The 21,642-nt window shown below is 40.0% G+C and overlaps 1 protein-coding gene across 3 annotated transcripts in view; it reads left to right on the forward strand.

The window, feature by feature from the left end:
• The window catches only part of ptprsa (protein tyrosine phosphatase receptor type Sa), a 236,302-nt gene that overhangs the window by 183,686 nt on the left and 30,974 nt on the right, over window positions 1–21,642 (forward strand). For 2 of the 3 annotated variants that reach the window (XM_068320340.1, XM_068320341.1), the window contains 8 exons: window positions 885–1,002; window positions 8,048–8,641; window positions 9,661–9,755; window positions 11,780–12,030; window positions 13,098–13,185; window positions 14,000–14,212; window positions 14,524–14,687; window positions 16,916–17,031. In XM_068320340.1, the coding sequence (XP_068176441.1) occupies window positions 885–1,002; window positions 8,048–8,641; window positions 9,661–9,755; window positions 11,780–12,030; window positions 13,098–13,185; window positions 14,000–14,212; window positions 14,524–14,687; window positions 16,916–17,031 (1,639 nt within the window). Of the gene's footprint in view, window positions 1–884; window positions 1,003–8,047; window positions 8,642–9,660; window positions 9,756–11,779; window positions 12,031–13,097; window positions 13,186–13,999; window positions 14,213–14,523; window positions 14,688–16,915; window positions 17,032–20,892; window positions 20,941–21,642 lie in introns of all 3 variants that reach the window. The other variant, XM_068320339.1, reaches the window with a different exon arrangement.

The raw sequence follows: 21,642 nt of genomic DNA on the forward strand, positions 1-21,642 counted from the left end.
CTGGTAGCTTCCACAAAATGGTGACTGATGCAATATCCATTGTAGCTCGTGCCTGGAATGCTAAAGCTGCTTGTGTCATGCCATATTTAAAAAACAATTTTTTTTGGGTTGTTCTTTTGCTGTGTGTTTTTTTTTAATTATATGCATGATTTTTAAATCATAGCGATTTTCTGTCTTGGTCTTTAAAATCACTGTATTTGCAGGTTTTTTTGTTTTTTAAATAAAATCTTCATCACATCTTTGCTGGCCTTTCAAATACAGATTTTTTTTTGTCCAATAAATAGTACAAATTCTTCCCTCATTTGAAGCCACAGTTGAAACCCCAGTCCATCTGCATTACGTGAACACCATCTCAAGTGCAAGATAGTGCTTATAGCTCATTTACCTTTATTGACCTCTCCCATCCCTCTGCCAACCAGCCTGTTAAAAACCTCATTCTGAATTCGTTCAAACCTGCTCCTCTGAAAGATTCATTAGAATTGATCGGAAGCCTCTCTTTGAAGAGGACTCAAGGAAACTAAATAGCCATGGTAAAAAAATGCCAGTGAGTGGACAGGATGTATTCAGCATGCATTTATCATCAAGTTAAGTTGTTGATTGTAATCCTGCTAAAGGAATAAGAGAGGCTATTTTCCATTTACATGCGTAATGTCCCCCCTAAATCTTGGCAACTCTCAGGATATACTTAATAGAATGGTCTTCCATTACATGGGGGGGGGGGGTGTTACATTTAATGCATGCCTTATGAAACGCCATAAAGATGACCAGGAGACGATTCACTAAGATTAACATTCAAGCGGTTTGAGCTGCATGGGAGGGGGTCACATCATCAAAAATTCAAGAATAAAATGTCCTTTTTCATGTTTCTTCTCTGTCTCCTTTAGGAAATGATCATTGGAGGACTCAAGCCAGACACCACTTACTCCATCACAGTGGCTGCATACACCACTAAGGGGGATGGTGCCCGAAGTAAACCTAAACTGGTGGTGACCAAAGGGGCAGGTTGGTACATGGATGAATCATTTATTAGTAGCTTTTATTTACAATACGAAAGTATTGTACAATGTCTTTATTCATGTAACGATGAATGATACCTTGCTCAAGGTTTCCTTATACTTTTCATGAAGATGCTATTGCGAGTCTACTGCCTCATCTATTGACAGACACTCAAATCATAGCACACTGCATTGCTTTGAAACCTTGCCTGTCTAGAGGATCAGTATAAGCAAACATATGCTATTCAAGAAATTTTCACATTCAGTTAGGTGCATTAGGTCATGTTTAAAGTTTCCTTCAACTTTTTAAATTTTTAACCGCTGAATTTTATCAAGAATATTTAGGTGATGGAATAATTTCAAACCTTATCTGGATCTCCGAACCGTAACGTTATTTTAGTTGATGGTTTCTTCTCTTAGAGCAGTATTTATTATTTGGATCATGTTCAGAAGATTATCCACAGATTTTTAGAGGTAATGTGAGGTGTTTGAAGATTTTTGACAGAGATTCGACAGCTTGAAAACCCCTGCTGGCTCTTTGGTTTGAGCTTTAAGGATAAAATACCACAGGCTAACGCCTGCACACTACAAAGTCTTGTCTTCTTCAATTTAGTGCCTTGTTACCACCAGTACGCACATAAGTTTGACTAGGCTGCTTGAGCTTGTTTGGATGTGAACATGAGCACAATCTAAACCTGTTACATTGGATGTGAGTGCGATGCACTTATTTTAGAGAATGGAAATCATTGTGGCTCTGTAATACCCTGAACTAAGATGTTCCAAAAATGAATGTCACTTTGTGCTAACATTTGTACCAATCAGTGTCAGAGATGGACATGTACACAACTGTATGATAAATGTACAGGGGGTAAAGATAACTAGCCTGTACACGTTGTCCTCATCTTATTAACATTCAACTTACGAACATTCGGAAATTCAAACAAATGCAACTATTGTCCTGAAGCTCCCCTTACTGCCCCCACCCCTGCTGAGCAGCACATCTACGTTTGTGCATCTACGATACCCATCTCCCCATTTTGTTGTTTGTTGTATCTGTGAGCATCTTAAAGCGTCAGGCTTTGAACCTTGGATACTTTACTTTATCATGGATGATTAAGCAAAGGCTATTGAGAATAGTGAGAGTGGTGAAGATCTCTCTGGTAACACTGTCTTTCACCAACAGTAATCCCCCCTCCTTTTCCTTTGCTCTAAATCACATGCTACAGTACCATACATAAGATTCTCAATATACTCTGACTCTGGCTGTTGTTGGATGTGCTTAAAACCTGGTTATGAGTTACATGAAATGTTTTCTATTTCTTCTTCTCAAGGATTAAATCATGAGGAGGAAAAGTTTACTCTAAAGTAATCTGAACTCAGCAATCGCGTGGATCACAATACGTTTGTATTTTGAGACAATATACATTTTAATTCATATATATTGTACAGTAACATGGTATTATGGGCTTTTAACAGTTTTGGAGTGATTTGAAGAGTCCAATATTTATGGCAGACAGACATGAATTTGAGTGAAATCCCATAAACCTGATTTTTATTTTTATGTGTACTTTTTTTTTTTTTTTGAAAACCAACGACAACAATTTAACTCGAAACAACCTGTACCTGTATTGTATTTCATTATGTGTTGTTTTTATATCCTGTATTTGTTTCTTCTAAGTCTTAGGGAATAGTACTTCCGTATTTAGGATAGTAATGCCATTTAAACGTCCTCAAAAGAAGATTATAGATTGAAATTTAGTAAGTAATGACTTAGAAACAATTCATCTTATGAACAACCTCTCGGACCCAATTGTATTCTTGTGTGGAGGACTACCTGCACTTACATAGCATCTACTGTATGTAGTCTGAATGCTCAGAGTTCTTTTCAACACAAGCAAAAATTCACCTGTGAACGCAAGCATTCATACAGTGGTGGCAGAGGCTACCACACTAGACATCTCACTCTCTCTCTCTCTTTCTCTCTCTCTCTCTCTCTCTCTCTCTCTCCCTCTCTCCCTCTCTCCCTCTCTCCCTCTCTCTCTCTCTCTCTCTCTCTCTCAAACATCCACATCTTATCATCAGAAACAATGATGTCTGATCTTGTTCGTTTTTTGGAAACGCATGCCTGATAACAACATAAAATGGAGCATGAAAATACTATGTTTTTGTGACTTAAAAAAAATTGATTCATATAATGTAAAGTCTCTCTGATTATCCAATCTGGTAGAAAATGTCTAACAGAATATTTCAAGATTTGTAGGACAGGTAAACAAGAAAACTACACACATTTTTGTCAGTTTTAGATAAACAGCATTCTGCCATGACAGGAACATTCTTTACATGCTGGTTTAAATTTTTTGAGGGGTCCGAAAGGGGAGACGTGATTAATAAAAAATAATTAAAACATTTGTGTATGAAAGTGTTATTCCATCTGCAGGATGAGTTTCCATTTCAGGAGTCAGTAACTGTCTTCTTCTTTTCTTTTTTTATTCTTGTTAGAAATCAAAAAACAATGTATTGTCCGCTGTTACAGCCTCAATACCTACGAAGTTGCAACATTTTTAAAAATGCCAAAACTTATTGCAAGGACTTCTCTCTCTTATTTCACATAAATGTAGTCGTATACAGTCGTCTTGACAATAAATGTTTATATAGTTTAGATAAAGTCACTTATTACTTTGTTAAATCACTTTTTGTTCTAATGACACTCAAGTGTGCATATGGAAAAGAGAACACATTGTTTAAGATTTACTATGTTTATAATGTCCAACAAATTTTGGATGAGCGATAAGTCTTGACTGTAGGAAGGCCAGTCAAACAACTGGAATCTTTATTCCAAAGCTGGAATAAACAAGTATGACACTTCACCCCAAGTCCCTGTGCGCAATGACGGCTACCCACTTCTTCTTAGGAATGAGAGACCAAATTTCACAACATTTTACTATGTATTGGTATCTGACAATAAAAGCTTCTTCTTCTTCACCTATGGAATGATCCAGTCAGGTGTTTTTAGATACACCATTCCTAGTCTTTTGTTACCACTGGTTTGCCACTTTTTTCCAGATGTGCATATTCATTAGCATAAATTTCAGATTAAGCAAATATTTACAAAAATCAATCTAGCTGTTGTAATGTACAGTTACAGAAGTATTACTACAAGTCCTTTTCTTTTTTTGTTCCGGTTTTTGCTTCTTGAAAAGTGAAGTTAGTTGGCATTTACTTAAGCCAATTACCACCCCCACTCTACATACATCCTACGTTTTTTCATTCCTTCATTAAGCAGACAAAAGGAGAGGGAACCAACGACGAGAGAATGATGGATTTTTCATAACCTTTAAGATTTAAAAAAAAAGTGTCTTACCCCCCACATGTTCTTCTTGTCAAGTCCCTATAGGCAGGCAAGTAGCCAAAGGTTAATCAGTCAGAATCATTCGAAATGATTTTTTCTATTATTAAGCAACCCAACACAGGGCAGAAGAATTAACACTCTCTGTGTGTGTGTGTGTGTGTGTGTGTGTGTGTGTGTGTGTGTGTGTGTGTGTGTGTGTGTGTGTGTGTGTGTGTGTGTGTGTGTGTGTGTGTGTGTGTACATGTGTGTTCACCATTCAATTTGCAGAGTACTACACAGGTAATATGTTTGTTCATACATATATCTTGGTCTGTGTGTGTTTGTGTGGGTGTGGGTGTGTGTGGGTGTAAGATGCATTACTTGTGTATGAGAGAAGAGGAAATGAGAAGGAAACCTAATCAGCCATTTCTCAATCAGGCTGAGTGAGTGTCAACAACTGGATGTTAATACTGTGGCATGATGGGAAACGTGCCGGAAGACCAATGACAAGGGATTGTACAAGAGTTGACCCTGAATTGGACATAGAGACAGGTGGGGTGGAAGATGGGGGCAGTGGAGTTGAGAGATGTGAAGGAGGTTTTGAAATGAAAGAGTGGTCTAGGCAGTGTGTACAGGTAGAAGTAGAGATATGGGGGGGGGGGGCAAGATAGATTGTTGAGGGGATGGAGAGAAAGAGAGAAACAATCAAGTTATCCAAGAACCTCCAGAATAACTCAAGTACACACACACACACACACACACACACACACACACACACACACACACACACACACACACACACACACACACACACACACACACACATAATCACCCCCCCTATATCCCTGTTGGACCATCTTTGCAGTAGATTGCTCCTTGTCCCTAGTCACCTTCATCGTCCCTCATTCACTCATTTTTTACCCCCTCACTATGCCCTTGTTCTCTCACACCAGCATCGCCAGCACTACACACAAATACACACTATCTCTCATGTACAAACACACACACACACACACACAGACACACACACACATTCAAAAGCTCTCACACACAAGCACAATACTCCACATACCAGACACCAATCTGCTGGCCTGTGATCCTTCTCCCCTGTGTGCTATAGGCCACCCTTTAAATGTACAAGTAATGAAACAGCATCAGTACCACAAAGGCTTTAGTGGATACATTTGGTGGTAAGAAATGAATCACAGAAATCTCACATTTTACTACCTTGATTCGCGGTGAATATGAAGTCGTTGTGTGCTTTTAAATGACACCAAGCTGAGATATGGTATGTATCCGAGGAGTGAGTATTAGGAGCATTTGTCTCATCCAGCACTCCGTGCCCCCGCTTTTCCATTACTGGCAAAGGCTCAGCTGACTAGCCACCATCCACTCACCAATCGCCGCCTTCCTGTAGCAACAGCCCTCAGAATGGAGACCATTAGCAAACGGAAAGGACTAATACGAGCGGAGGGAGACTGCACAGAGTAGATTACTTTGTGTGTGTGTTTTTCTGTATGTGTACTTTAGGACTGATCAGAAATATATACTGTATACCATATATATCCGCATACACACAGACACACAATAATCCTATTCCACTGAGGGAGAGTACTTTTGCCTCAGACTAATGGTAGTTTCTCCAAATTACTTTAAGTCCATAATGGGCAACAAGCCAAATAGCTCTGTGTGCAGGTGGAATGATGATGGAGGAAGATCTGAAGCTGGTTTCAAATCATGGCTTTTAACATGTCAGATACAAACGCATGCATATGCATACACAGTCCACTGTGTTGAAATGTGTACGGTAGCAGATGGACACACATCAGGCACACATTTTATTATAAGAGACTCAAGAACACCTTTCTGAGGAAAACAAATGCCATTTTTCATCGAAGGTGATGTAAAACAGCAGTACAAAATAAAACCAACAGACAAACAGACATTAACAAATCTATCTTTCACTATAATTGTTCTTTTTCTTATGTGAAAGTATAAATCTTCATGATGGTTTTGACCTTGGAGGTTTGACTTTGATAATGTATACCAGTCTTAAATCTTAAAATTAAAACTTAAATCTATTGTCATTAGGTTTGACTACACAGAATAACAAATTTGTGGTATACAGTAATAAAAGTAATTTGTCTGCAATATTCAGCGTCTTGCTGACGTCCTCCCCGTATGTTTTTTTTGTGGCTGTTGTAATCGAGGACCAACACAAGCATCTCCTCAATTGTTTTGCTTTCCAGGATGTCAGGTGATGAGTTCAATGTCATCTAGTTTATAATGGCTGCCTGAGAGAGAGAGCCACAGTGATGTCTGAAGTGTCATTCTGAAACCTTTTTTTTTTTAAATCAAAGTACTTTATTAGGCAATATAAAAAAGGCAGAGCAGTCTTGGAAAATATGCTGGGTGCAGCAGTTTTTCTTTAGGCATACACAGAGCATACACTGTCTCCTCCATATTGGGAACAATTTAAAAAAAGATGCTGGCTGAATTCTGGCTGCTTAAGATAATGATGAAATGTATGTCGCACATTGAACTAGAATTTATCATTTTTATTCAGCTTAATCAGCTTTTTTTTATTTTTTGCTGAAAAAGTTGGGACTTCCATCACCAAACAATTTAAGCCGAGCAAGTTGGTACGCTTTTTGAATCAGAAATCAAAATCTCATGTAGACAAAATTCATTTAAGAAGTAAATAAACTGACAGTCTTCCATTTCTTTTATTTTGGTTAGACACACTGGTTTTTCACACTAAACATTATGAGAAGAAAATAAATCATGCTATTATTTTTATCAAGTATTTGCAATACTGTATATCACTGACAGTGTCTGACTGCAATTTAAGCCTCATTTGTACTTGCCAGTATGTAGTATTTTTAAGAAAGGAAGATAAGAGATGGCAGGTAGTGTTGGGGAAGGATGGTACATAGATGAGTCAAGATGCAATCTATTTACAGAGAGATGGGGCTCAACTGAAAATCATCCACACTCATCTCTCAAAGCGCCTTGACAGCATCTTGAGAGCTGAAGGCTTCCCATAACTGCTGCTTCTCTATCAAACAGATGGGGCCTTAAAAGTAGAGTTGATATAAGTAGTGTATAACCCCCCCCCCCCCCCCCATTTTAAGAGCAAGAAACAGGGCCATTCTAAACATTGGCATCTAGACTCCCAAGCATGGACTACACTTTACACTGAGTTGACTCTTACATGACACTGGCTCGATGATAGTTTAGTGATGGTTTGCAGTATGGAAATTATTTTGATGGGCTGTTGCATCCATCATGAAATGGTAATGGGTAACTAATCAAGAATTTAGAGGCTGTTAGAGTCTTCTGCATTCCCGTTCAACACAACTTGAAGTAATTTGAAAAGGTGCAACCTGATAGATGGCCGGAATTCATCATTACAGTATGTGTGGATTCTATGGTGTGTTTATTTTTACAATAGTCACTGAAACAATTAACTCTTATTTTTTGGTAGACCATGGCCATTCCTCTAATAATAGAATACACATAAATTTTGCTGAATACTATAAATGTAATTTCTGCTATCAGGTGGTTGATGGTAGCTAAACTATAGCTTTCTCAATAAATACATAAATATGTCACATCTACATGTGGTGTTTTGAAGCCTGTCACCTTTAGAATCTATATCATTTTCATAATGCTGCAAAATTCAGACTTTATATGATGTGATTTTTCCTACTTGTCTTTACAGTGCCTGGTCCACCCTATCTGTCAGTGACACAGAACTCAGACTCATCAGCCGTGGTTCGCTGGGATCCTCCAGACCTCACAAATGGCATGGACCTGCAGGGTTACCGGCTCCAGTTTGGCCGGAAAGATGTCTCTCCTTTGGCCATATTGGAATTTGCCCCACAAGAACGACAGTACTCTGTGGTCAATATTCACCGAGGGGCTACATATCTCTTTAAAATCTCAGCCAAGAGCAGGGGAGGCTTCGGGGAAGAGGCTGTGGTGGAACTCGGTGTCCCTGAGAAAACTCCAGGGGGATATCCTCAAATTGATGAGGGCTCCAATGTGACATGCTGCTCAGTGCAGCTGTCCTGGTCTCCACCAGTACTGGCTGAAAGAAATGGGGTTATCACAGAGTACACTTTGGCCTACAAGGAGGCTGGTACAGGAGGAGCACCACGGGAGCTCCACTTGCCCCCCAGTCTGTCCAGCTATATACTCAACAGTCTTAAACCGAACTCAGCATATGATGTGAAAATCCGTGCACACACCAGTGTAGGCCCAGGGCCCTACAGTCCACCTATCCAGTATCGGACAGTGGCCTTGGATCCAACAGGTAGGGTTTGTCTGTTTCTTTCCCAGACAGGTTGGCAGGGGATTGGAAATTGGCTAAAAACAACACAACACAAAAATGAAAAGTCCTCCACCCTTTCTTCAACTTTCTTCTTCACTCTTCAAGAAATAGAAAAGAGTCCTGTAAATTGTTGTTTTGCCATGGGATACTCCCTAAAGAAAACAAGGTAAATAATTAAGTCAGTAAGTTATAGTCAGTCATTTTGAGGAGGGGAGCAGCTAGACTTTCAAGGTAAGTACTGTTTGGTCACCTGTGTCAGACATCCTTCCAACTCTCTTTGCCAAGCACACCCACGTAGCCAATGCATTCTCACATTCCCAGTTTTCAAACAAGGTAGGACCTCAGTCAAACCTGGTCACTCCGAGAGTGTGTTGAGACTAAGATGACAGGAAAGCTGATTTTGTTTTGTTTTTTTACTTTATCTCTGGTTTTGGATTCATTTTAAGCTATTCCTCCTTTCTTAACCCCCTCTCTTTCCCAATTCCCACACCCCACCCCATCCCTTAACAGGACAGCTTGTGGCATAGCATCCCCCAGATGCACTGCTGCAGACTGTTGGCATGCTATGTTTTGGGTCTGTTTTTATGCCCACCTGGCAGCCCGTTGGCAGTGCCAACCCAGACTGTTGAGCCTTGGCAATAGTTGGCACCAAGAGTGAGCACATGGACCAGTTTTTATAGCTCAAGTGGTAATTTTGTGTCAAGGCCATGATGAGACTGGTTGGCATTCCACAAGGGCTGGTCAGTGGATGCACCTTGTGCTCTATGGGTTTGTTGTCCATGAGTCTTACGTGCTGTCTGTCTTAACCAATAGCGTTAACCTTCTCACAGCCCAATCACAGCTCACTGTTTCACTCACTCTCCAACCCAGAGGAACGTTGCAGGGGAACAATTTTTTTCTTCATGATTCACTTTCTGTGGACTCTCAACATGTTCGATTCACTAATACACTGTTGATGGTCTTCTTTTTTCTTTCTTTCCTTTCATCTGTCCACTCAACAGACGTCCCAAAGAACTTTACGGTCAGGTGGGCCACCAAGACCACAGTTTTCCTAACTTGGAAGTTTTCTGAAAGCAGGTCTCCTTACAAATGCACAGTGAGTCTACTGTATTGCCAAATGCACTTTAACTTCTCACCTGATTCACTGTTTATTGTAAAACTGTATACTTATATAAACACATGTTTGCACGGTGGCGCAGTGGTTAGCGCTGCTGCCTCACAACACGGCGGACCCGGGTTCGAGTCCCGCTCTGTGCGGAGTTCGCATGCTCTCCCCGTGTCTGCGTGGGTTCTCTCCGGGTTCTCCGGCTTCCTCCCACCTCCAAAAGCATGCGCTTCAGGTTGATTGGCCGGTCCCAAATTGACCATAGGAGTGTGTGTGTGTGAATGGTTGTTTGTTTGTTTCTATGTGGCTCCGCGGTACACTGGCGTCGTGCCCGGAGTGTCCCCCGCCTCACGCCCTGAGACTGCCAGGATAGGCACTGGCTACCCCGCGACCTGCGTTAGCGGATTAAGCGGGTTGGAAAATGAATGAATGAATGGTTTTTAGAACTCATTTAATTTGATGAAATCAAATATCTCTTACACCATTGCTATTTGTAATGGATTACAGTATTTTCTGCACTACAAGGCGCACCTAAAAGCCTATAATTGTGTCATAATCCCGTAGTGCGCTTTATAATCCGATGTGCCTTGTATATGGATTAATATTAATATTAGTATTGGTTAAAAACAAGATCGCTGAAAAAAAGCCGGCAGTCATGCTGCAGTCTGCCACCAGGGGCACCCTCAGACAGTATTCAGGCCGTACTACGCCCCCTAACAACGGTAGTCTAGGGGCATCGCCGAAGTGACAACTCTCACTCCTGCTGTTTGACGACAGAGCAGCCTGCTGAGAAGAACACTGGTGACCGGCTACGACAACGTCGCAAAACATTGGGAATCGTCAACAATTCTATTAATAAAGTTTGACTGACTGACTGATCTCAGTATTTCCCAACAAATGTGGCGCCAGAAATAACCCACTTTAAAGTTCATTGGTCTAAAAAATGATATTGTCGAGTGTCAGTACTGGATTCTAGTGACAGTCAATTCTATTAGTTTGCGGAAACACACGGAGAAACTGGCATAAAGGCGAATGAAAGGCCCTCAAAGCTGAACTTCCAGCCTTTTCTGAAATTTCAAGAGCAGAGTCACTGCTAGACAAAGGTGTCTGGTGTGCTGGATTGATTTACAAATGTAGTTGATAGCTCTGCGGGGGAGGCAGAGGGGCGCATTCAGGTTTGTGTATTCTGTCTGGCAGCGACGAGCAGTGAGATTCAGGGCGGTGAGACACCGACGTTAAAGTCAGTTCTAGGAGTAAAACAGTGTCGCATTTGCCAGTAAATTAGTAGCCTGACATTAAAAACTGGTTAAAATTGTTTAGACAGCAAATAGCTGCACCTCACCTCCGACTGGACTACCAATCGATCAAAGCGATATTTAATAAACGAAGACGAACGTCGCTGCTTCAAATTTCAGATCAGGAAATAATCCGCCCTGTTCGAACTGAGTGGTCCACTCGTAATGAATTCAACCAGTTTTAATGTCAGGTTTTTTTTTTATATGCGTGTTGACTTCTTTCTAAGATGGCAGTGATCAAGTGATCAGGTTTCCTTGATGAGGCTCACAATGGCTTCACTGAAATAACAATAGCCTTTTACAGCTGACTAAAGGTACTCACAGTCATGAATGCTCTAGTGGACGGATAGCGCAACTACAGCCACTAGTTTTTTAAATCTATTTTAATATTTTTTATTATATGCGCCTTATATCCGGCTTACCTTATATATGAAATAAATTATAAAATAAACAATTCATTAAAGGTGCGCCTTATAATCTAGTGCGCCTTATAGCGCAGAAAATACTGCAGGTTGTGTCAGTGCCATATATCACCTTATACAAATTTAACTATTCCCTTATTTAGTATTTAGACATCAATTTCCTGTATCTGGTCTTTTGTAAATGTACACATTAAATGTGCATCCATTTCCCAATTGTTGACATGTCAAAATGTTCTGGCATCCAGATGTCTGTGGTTCAAATTAGAGATGTAATTCTGAGCTGTTTGTTGAAATCTAGATTGAGTACAACCATCAGAGAATGGATGTGGATGCAAAGCAGATGAGAGCACTTATCACTGGCCTAAAACACAACACTTCTTACGAGTTCAGAGTGACTTGCCAAGAAAGTATGGATGGTGGGCCACGACACCGTGTGATGGCCAAGACCGCGCCACTCATACTAGTCAAGGGACCCAAACTGGACATCTACTCTGAGTCTGACAACATGCACACTATGTCCTTTCCACCAGTCAATAACAAGGAAGTCAAGTGAGTATGAGTGGTTGACAGAGAAGCACTGTGAGCTCTGTCTGAATTATCTTGAATTACTGAGGTATTTAGGTATACATTGTTTTGAAGGCTTGAGCTCTAGTAAGGATTAAGAAGTCTGAGATGTGTTGAAGTTGAGGTTTAGCACTTAGGCATTCTGGCATGCTCATAATTGCTAGATCTTTTCGAAATGTTGAACTATTGTATCAAATTCCACAATTGGTGTCATTATTACTCAGCTTTCTCAGTATGAACAGACTCATAAAAAACATGAAAAACAATAACCAAACCTCCAATAAGACAAATAAAAAATTCAAGTTACACCTCTACTTTTGATAGACAAGTTTACTAATTCTCAATACAGCTTCTGGGTAGTCAGTCTGTGAGCTGCTGTAAAACTCAGGTGATGGCCAGCCAAGGAACTGGGTGGTTTATATGTGCACATTTTCTGAATTCATCAATATTTTGCAGGCTGAGTAGCAAGCTTTGAGTGAGAGTTTAGAGTCTAGATTGGCCTGTTGGAGTCCATGGTCCTCTAGTTGCCTATTACAGTCCTGCATCGTCAGTAAAGAATCAGGTGTTTATGCCTCATTTCAGCCAAAAACCATGACCTCAAATATTATGTATTCAAGTTGTCTGTCTGCCCCAGTCTTGTGATTGTAATATCTCAGGAATGCCTTGAAGGAATTACTAGAACTACTTGATATTTGAGGATGAGCTGGTGACAATTTTATGATCAAAAGTAGAGGTCACTGTGTAAAGCCATTGCCAAGTGATTAATGTGCTAATCATGACACAATTTCACAATGTTTAATAGGAAAACGTATGCATGAGCTCCAAAAACAGTTAAGTTCCCTATAACATCACAATTTTGTGGGGGGAAAAAACAACATTTTTCCAGCCATGAGACCAGCAACAATATTTCACAATTGGATTTTCTAGGTCTGTACTTATAGAGTGTAATCCCCTTTAAAAGTAGCATCTGGACAAGTTTTTTAAAAAATAAAGGCTTACAACGGTAACATTTTTTTTCTAGTTTGGTAATATACTTTTTTACTGTATTCCAGGAACTTCTATGTAGTTGTGGTGCCAGTTAAGCGGACATCAGGAAGTGTCAAAAACCTGAAAAACCCTGATGACATGGATATGGAAGAGGTAAGATATGTTAAGGATGTAGGGTTGTACACCAGAAATTAATAAAAATTAATTTGGCACTCTGGACTGAGATTAAAGCACATGTGGAACGAAGTAACCCCAAAACAGTTATACATGCCTTTTAAGAAAACTGACTTTTTTTCTGTCACAAAAACATTAAGGGAGGGACACAACCAATCAAACTGTTATTGTACTCACCATGTACCAGACATTAGCTCACACATAAGTACATCTCAGAAATGCTAATTTATAACCCCCAGTGAGCAGAAGAGAAAATTGCAGTTTTCTCCCTCTTTTCCAATAGCCCAGGGTCACCTTCAGAGCCAGATCAAGAGCAACCTTCCCTATTAGATTTGGGATTACACACATTTCCTCCGGTTACTTCATGCCTCTGTCTGCAGTTTGAAATAAATGAGAAAGGAGCTGAAGCCTGGTAATACAGAATGTCTCACGTTTTTGAACCTGCAGTTATACTTTTGTCTCCATCAACTCACTGCAAAGGATTCATTCTTGTACAGGGCAGTCACTTAATTCAGCAAGTATACATATATTGAAAAATTGTAATAACTTGTAGTCCTGACAAGTTAATTTGTTAGTAGGGTTATGTTGGTTCCTTCATTTTATATACCATACATATAACTTTTCAATGTGTAAGTTATGAAGAAACTTTCAACAGCAACTGTTAGATCAGACCTCTTTTGGAGTTTCGGTTCTTGAAAATTATTGCCAACTAAATGTCGGAGCATGAGGATGAAAAAGGAGTGTTTGTGAAAAAAAAAAAAAAAGTGACCTAGTGCCATTTTACATCAATCAGCTGTTGCGGGATGTGACCTTAAAGCGTCGTTCACGCCGTCAGCTGGCTCAGCTGGACCAAAGGAAACCCTACATCACAGCGTGCTTCAAGCAGCTGCCTTCCAGCTTTACGGTGGGATCTGACCATCGCCACAGCTTCTGTGAGAACAAGCCTCTTGAACCTGGCCATGAATATGTCTTCTTCCTGCTGGCTGAACTCAATGCAACTGCTGGGGTGAGTTATGAGTTCAGCCAACTTCATGACTGCTGATTGAAATTACTTCTAGTCAAAGCCTTGTTGGTAGATTTAGTTTAATAATTCAGTTCTGTTCATTAAGTTGCTTCACTTTGATCTTCATCCACATAAATCTTTCTAGATGTATTTGCTTTGGTTTTGTACAGTCCAGTTCAATATTAAGTTCAATATAAGTTTTTGTCCCATTTATGCCAGTGAAGTTCACTTTAATTTGGAGAACTTCACCAATCTCTTGCTTACACCATGCTGTAACCTTGGTTGTGTATCATGATCTTGTTTTGTCTGTTTAGAAAATGTTTGCCACCAGCCCTTATACTGACACAGTGATAATTCCTGAATTGGTGGTGGATCCCTTGCCTGTGGAGACTGGGGACGGGCTCATATGGGTAGTGGGGCCAGTCCTGGCTGTGGTCTTCATCATCTGCATCGTCATTGCCATTCTCCTGTATAAAAAGTGAGTTGTTTTTTAGATTGTTTTTATATTTGCAGTCCTATTTCAATTTGGACTTAAAAGTAACATTGTTCAACTTCAAATTATAGAAAACATTGTTTTCTAAGCGGCCTGATAATAAAATGCTTTGAGAAGTAACTTAATCATCTCATTTTGGCTTTCGTATACCATTAACCATCCTCTAGGTATTTGAATTGGCAATGAAAATGTCATTTATCTTTGCATGGTTGGTGCCTTGTTTCACCCACTGTCTACATGAACAATACAACTTATAGAATTTGATCCACATTTTACTAAATAAGCATAAAATGTGCTATAAATTTCACGTTGTTTTCCACCAGCAACACAGAATGAATATTTTCTTTTCATTTGATGTTGAGCCAGTTATTTGCAGTGTTTCTGGGAAAATGGGCTATAGGGATATAATTGCATGTTAGGGAGCATGAGTTGCCTGTTTTATATTCACTGCAGCATGCTATTGAAAGACTCAAAATTATTGTTGCATGTAACGATGAAGGACATCTTTCTTGTGTAAAAGATGATTGTGGGAAGTGAGGGTTTGAAGAAAGGAGAAAAGAGAAGATTCTTTGAGATGGTACTCAATAGAATAGAAATGATGCAGTAGTCTGCCAACCAGGAGATGTCACAGAGGTATTTAAATAGGCATCTACTGTAATCAGACTAGAAATATGAAAGTGTTTCTTTTTTTCATTATTGCCCACATTAGTCACTATTTTTTTCAAAGCTGCACCGAGAGACTTTCATTAAAAAATCATCCTGTCATATTATCTAAAGCTGTTACTGTGTCCTAATGGAAGGACGTGAGGCATATCATCTGTGGAGAAAAATAAAAAGCCCTTCTTATCATATTTCAAAGAATCTTCTCCACCCAAATTTGAACCCCCAATCAGGAGTTTGAAGCCATCATGGCCCCTCCCCACAAAGGAAGCTACTGCACAAAACCAAAATAGAGCCTGACCAGAAATAGACAGGCTACCATGAGATTGATTGACACTCTGTTGTACACTTCTCCTGGCTCTGGTCGGTATTCCAGACTCAGGCATGCTGGATTGTTGCCAGCATTAGATGGGCCTACAGAGGTCCAGTTTCTAAACAAATTCCATGTGTTACTGTAAGGACACAGTGAAAATGTTTGTTTTGTTTTGTTTTTTTAAAAGTACCTCCTGCAGCTTTGACTTTTATAGTGTACTATTATAGTTTGCAATTTTTGGTAATAATAAGTATTCCATGATGAACAAACCCATTTTTCTCGATGGTGGACATAAATGTTTTTTGACAAAAACAAAAAAAATCCGCCTTTTTCTATAGAGTCTGAGTTCACTAGTCCTCAGGGTGCTGGAGCTTTTGATCATATGGATACACTCCATAATCCCCCCTTGTTGTACTTTGAGTCTGTTCAGTCCCAACTGAAAATTGTTGAATTTTTTCTCGGGGACCAAGGCTGGTGTGAACAGCACAAGTACAGCTTGCAACTGTCAGATGATCCCTGACTGTCTGACCTTGCTTTATCTCCATCTTGGTGGTTAGGGAGAGTAACATCTCTCCTTGGATCTCTCTTTTTTCTCTCTTCTCTGTCTCCCCCCCTCGCTCTCCCACCTCCCCCGTCCATCTCTCCCTGGTGAATAGTGTTTTCCGAGTCTGCCCTTGGCCCTGACATTGCCCTTCCCCATCTGACTCTGCACCCTTATGCACACTCATGTACACTGACACACATCTGAATATGCGCTTACTTGTGCATTTTATTGAATACTCACTTACTTACACACATACACACATGCAAATCCATGCACACACCTCCCCCCAAATGCTGGTGAGCTTTACCTCGCATTTTGTGAGGCCAGCAGTGACCCCTCCCCTTTGAATTTTAACTGCTCTCTATTGATTTATCTTTCTTCTTGCCTCTCCCCCTTCTCCCTTTCTCCTTGTGTTATGTTTTCGCCATCTTTATGTTTTTATTTGACTCTTTTTGCTTTCTCTGGAAACAGCAAACCCGACAGGTAAGGTGTAGCCATACTTAATTGCATGTGCTGGGGAAGAGAAAGTTGTTGGTCTCAGCAAAAATAAGAGATGCATTTTAACAGTCATGGAAAATTTTTCACTCTTGTTACAAGTACCCAGCTCTCCGGTTTTTGCTTTCTAAAATATTTTCTTTTTCTTTGTTGTTTGTGTGTCTATCCTTCTCTCTACATGTCACTTGTCTCACTCTCCAGTCGTAAAAGAAAAGAGTCAGAGCCACGCACAAAATGCCTGCTGAACAACGCAGACATTACACCCCACCATCCGACAGACCCCGTGGAGATGAGACGCATCAACTTCCAAACTCCAGGTACAGGAAGGCTGGAAGGATGTAATTCACACACACACACACACACACACACACACACACACACACACACACACACACACACACACACACACACACACACACGCACACACACACTAACTATTCACAAATAATGCAGCTTACTTTGAACTGATGCTGCACCATAAATGATGTCCATGACATTCTCCCTCATTATTCTGTTGCTTTCATCACCACCTGTGTGACATGTTAATGTTATTTATGTGGATATTTGCCATGTCCAAATAGAATTATTCGTTATACAAGTTTAACAAAATTTTTTAAAATAATGTCACATGTTGGACTACTGTATATTGGACTTATATGTTTATGTTGGAAAAAAAAAGAAAAGCTGTGATGAAGGTCCCAGAGATTTTAATCAGTTTACCTCCTTTAGCTCACCCGAGTCAAGGCCTGTTGTTCACAAATGAGTACAGATGATCCCACACTTATTCTCTAGAGCTCCTGCATTTTCTCCTGGTCTGTGTTTTAGACACAATCTACCGGCCTGTCTTCTTCTTGTAATTTATTCTAGGGTGGAACTTGCAACTGCAGTTACTGATCTGAATCATGGTTTTGTTTTGTTTTTTTATTGTTGTTGCATTTGGTTCAGTTAAGTTCACAGAAGGAAACTACAATTTATCAAATTCACACAGTGTGCTGGTTATTTTGGAGACCTTTCATCCTAGTGTATTTGACGTTGTAATGTAAAAACATTAAATAAAATTATACCATCCTGGTAGGTACCTGTAACTAAGCATTATGTTTAATTTTACACTAGATGGTTTTATTGTGTTTTTCTTTCAGCAGTTTATTTGACAGAGCACTGAGAAATGCATTTTGAGGAACTTTCTCTCTATTTTAAATGCACTGTTTTCACCTGCTGAAGCAAATGACAGAAAAGGAGGAAATCCTCCAGAGGCAAAGAAAACACATCTAGCTTTCTTTTCTGTGCATTCTCTTTTCTTCACTCTCTTCATTTTGGCTTTCTGACTTTCCATCTCCTAACCTAGTTGTCTGTGAGCCATCCATCTGTCATCGACAGCCAGTCTCTGCGCCATCAAAAGGCTTGGAATTCTAAATGGAGTGCTTCTCTCCAGTTTCTCTGGGAGACCAGATATACCACCTGATTTTGCAACTTTGAAAAAAAAAAGGGGGGGGAGGGGTCTTCATATCAGAGAGGAGAGATAGTAGGATGAAAAGAGAGGCACAAACTCACTTATACACAGAAATGTAGAAGTTCACTTTATTGTCCTCATCTGTCCTTATCTAGTTTGCCATTCAAAGCTGCATCAGTCATTATGTAATGACAAGGTTATAATGGCCATTCCGGCTATTTTTTCTCTGATTTCCAGCGCTTTCCATTCTACCCTCAACTCTCAACCCTCCCTTTCTTAAATAATAGAAACCTTATTATAATCTCTTGTTCTCATTTACATGACATTCAGCAATACATGCTGAGACCTCTCTTTATATATGACAGTCATTATCATTCCACTGCCCTGCTGTTGTTCTGCAGGACTGGGTGAAGTTGTTATATCCACACCCGGGGAATTTAATTTGATTGGACATTTTACCCCAATTAAGTGGGTCGGTGAGCATTTGTGAACATCCACATCACCTAATAGCAGCCATTGTTCAAACAAGCATACTCCCAGCACACATATCCAAGGCCCCTCCAATCCAGCAGACCATATGTCACATCGGGAATGTGTGCTCAGTGACCCCCTCCTACTTGAGGGGAGGGAATATATGATGTAATTTGATTTCCCATACACTAAGCTTGGGCAGTGCTTTTGAGTATGTACATTCTGTGTTTGTGCCTTAAGCCTCACAACTTGAAAGTGACATCCCATAACTCTTAGAGGTAGAGAGTGGCTTGTTTTGTCATTATCGTCATTATTGCCTTAGGTTTAATGGGCAAATGGAGCCAAAGTAATGAAGCAACACATCTCATTTGGTATGTACTGTACAGATCCTGTGTGCAATCTTTTCCTCCTCTCATTTCTTTCACTCACTCACTTCCCCCTTCTTTTCAATCTCTTATTTTCCTCCATAATGTTTGTGCACCACATTAGAGCTTTAACTTTGCTATATATCTGACAAATATATAGCACATAATTAGTCTGGCATTTCACATCATGCAAAATGATATAAATTTACAAATATAAAAATAGTTTCAATCTGTGTTGACTCCTCTTTGCACCTTTAATATATTTCCTGTTGCTTGAGATAAAGAGAAGAGAAATATGGAGCATATCCATTTCAATACAGTATCACATATAGCACCTCACACCCCCTATCAGAAGGTGAGACTTACACATTAAAAAATCTAACCCTTTATTTTAGACATCTCATACTTGCAAAACCCACGGACACCGACCAATCACCAGCAGCCTACTTGTTTGTCTTAACAAATTACAGCAATTGCAGCAGCGGTGCCCTGTTTCACAAAATCAGCTCCAGCAAAACACAGATGCACAGCCCACACACTTACACTTTAACATAATAAGACATGCCTCCCTCCCACTGTGATGAATGATACTTAGAGACAGTGGAACAGAGCACTCTCCGCCTTGGTTTGATTAGTCATTGTCACAAATCAATTAGTGAGAAGGATGTTCGATGTCTTGGTCTCTCTATGCTCATTTGGTGTCTCAGCCCTGAAGTCCTCTCTCAAAGTTGGTGCAGGTAAACCCAGAAAAAACTCAGTTTAGCCACGTTTTATTTGATGCAATTGATCTCATTCGTTGTGTTAGGCCAATAAATCATGTCAAGTTTATTTTCTGTTTGAGGAACCAAATAATGGATCTATTTTTGGCTCCTTCTTACTACACCAAAAGAAAGTGTTTTGTGTTTTTGGGACCAGCTTTTTTGGTAAAAGGACTGAACGAATTCTTGTTTTATTTGCAGGTTCGATTTCTTTGCCTTCGATTTCTGGTTTCCCATACGTGGTCTGGAACAAATGATCTGCTTTCAAAGTTACCAACTTTGGATGATATGATTCATCGTTATCCCCAAGGGTCGCTAGTGATTTGATTTCGGCTTTCAGCCCCAGCCAAATTTGTTTCCCTTGACTTGATTGGCAGAGTAACAGCATCCCATCAGAGTGCATCTCTTTAGCCACATGTCCAGTTAGTGCTGTCACATATGGCTCCTTTCTGCTTTAGAAGTCAATGAGACCTGATTCTACCCAGACGTAAAGTTGCTGGCTGCATTCTCAGCAGACTTCTCTTCTGGGGCAGATAATACTTTGAACCATCAGCACACTCCTCTGAGCCTCAACTGCCATCAGCTCCGGCTCCACAGCTGTCAGCAAAGAATGTGGACATTTTTCCACACTTTTCACTCCCAATGCTTCAGCACCAAGCTGCACACAAAGAGAATTTTCAGAGTTGGTTTACACCCGGAAACATGAACAAAGTTTTTCCTTTATCATTCCTGTCAATGGGCCTTTGTTTAACTAGCGCTTATAAAAAGAGATAGAAAATCAATTTTGTTATCCTTGATCTCAATGGCTCTTCACACAATGCTCGGCAGATTAATTTTCTCAGCAGGGTTATCGGAGGCTGACGTTTGTGCCTCATAAGGACAACTATAGCTGCTTTGATTTGATTATACGTGTCCTTCTTTCATAAATATGTGGCAGACTGCTTGATGTCTGTCCTTTCAGCCACAAAAGGAAGGTTGAAATAATGTACAACTGACTTTGTGTGTGTGTGGGGGGGGTGGGGGGGTTGTCCTTGGCCTTTTATCATTTTATACATTTTTATCCTTTCTTTTTGCATTTTCTGTTGCATCACAGCCTTTTGAAACTATTTCCCATTTGTTTGCTGTTCTTTACAGATTCTGGGCTAAGCAGTCCTCAGAGTGAAGCAGATTTTGACTATGAAAGTTAGTCTCTGTGCTTTCAGCATTAGCATACAAGCTTTCTTGTTCCTTTTTTTCTAGCACCGCTTGGCTCCTCGTACAAATACATAATTTGCATTGTTTGTTTTTTTCACACGATGCAGAAAAAGTGTCACCAATTAATTTGGTATTGGTTTCTTTTGGCATAACAGGCTGTTTTGTTTTTTGGTTTTTTTATTTCCTAAATTGGATGTCCGTCACTGTATTTACTTGGGCTGCTGGCTGTGCATTAATCCACCATGCATAAATAACCTGTCACAATCATTTCTGATGATGTAAAGATGGTTGAAGGGTGTTTCTTTTACAGGAAAAATCTCTGCAATCTCTTTCTCTTCCTCACCTCCTTGTTGTTTTCCCGTCTGCTCCCTCCTCCTTCATCACCACTGCTCCATTTCCATTCTGAAGTAACAGGGTTATTTTCTGTGCTCAGAGATAACGAGCAGTATTAATTAAAGCAGTGGCAAACAATGGGTCGACATTTGATCAATGCATGTCTCTTCTCACTGCGAAAAGATCATCTGAGAGAAAAAGCAGAGTTTCCAGTCCCCCTCCCTATTTTTTTTATGTCCCACCATGTGTGAAGTTAGGATGGGGTTATGGTTTTCTTTGCTTATCCACAACAGATTTCTTCCCTTTCATATAAAAATATTCAGCATCATAAATAAGCTTTTGGAGAGACTGCTTTGG

The sequence above is a fragment of the Antennarius striatus genome, chromosome 7, assembly GCF_040054535.1.
Source record: "Antennarius striatus isolate MH-2024 chromosome 7, ASM4005453v1, whole genome shotgun sequence".
NCBI lineage: Eukaryota > Metazoa > Chordata > Actinopteri > Lophiiformes > Antennariidae > Antennarius > Antennarius striatus.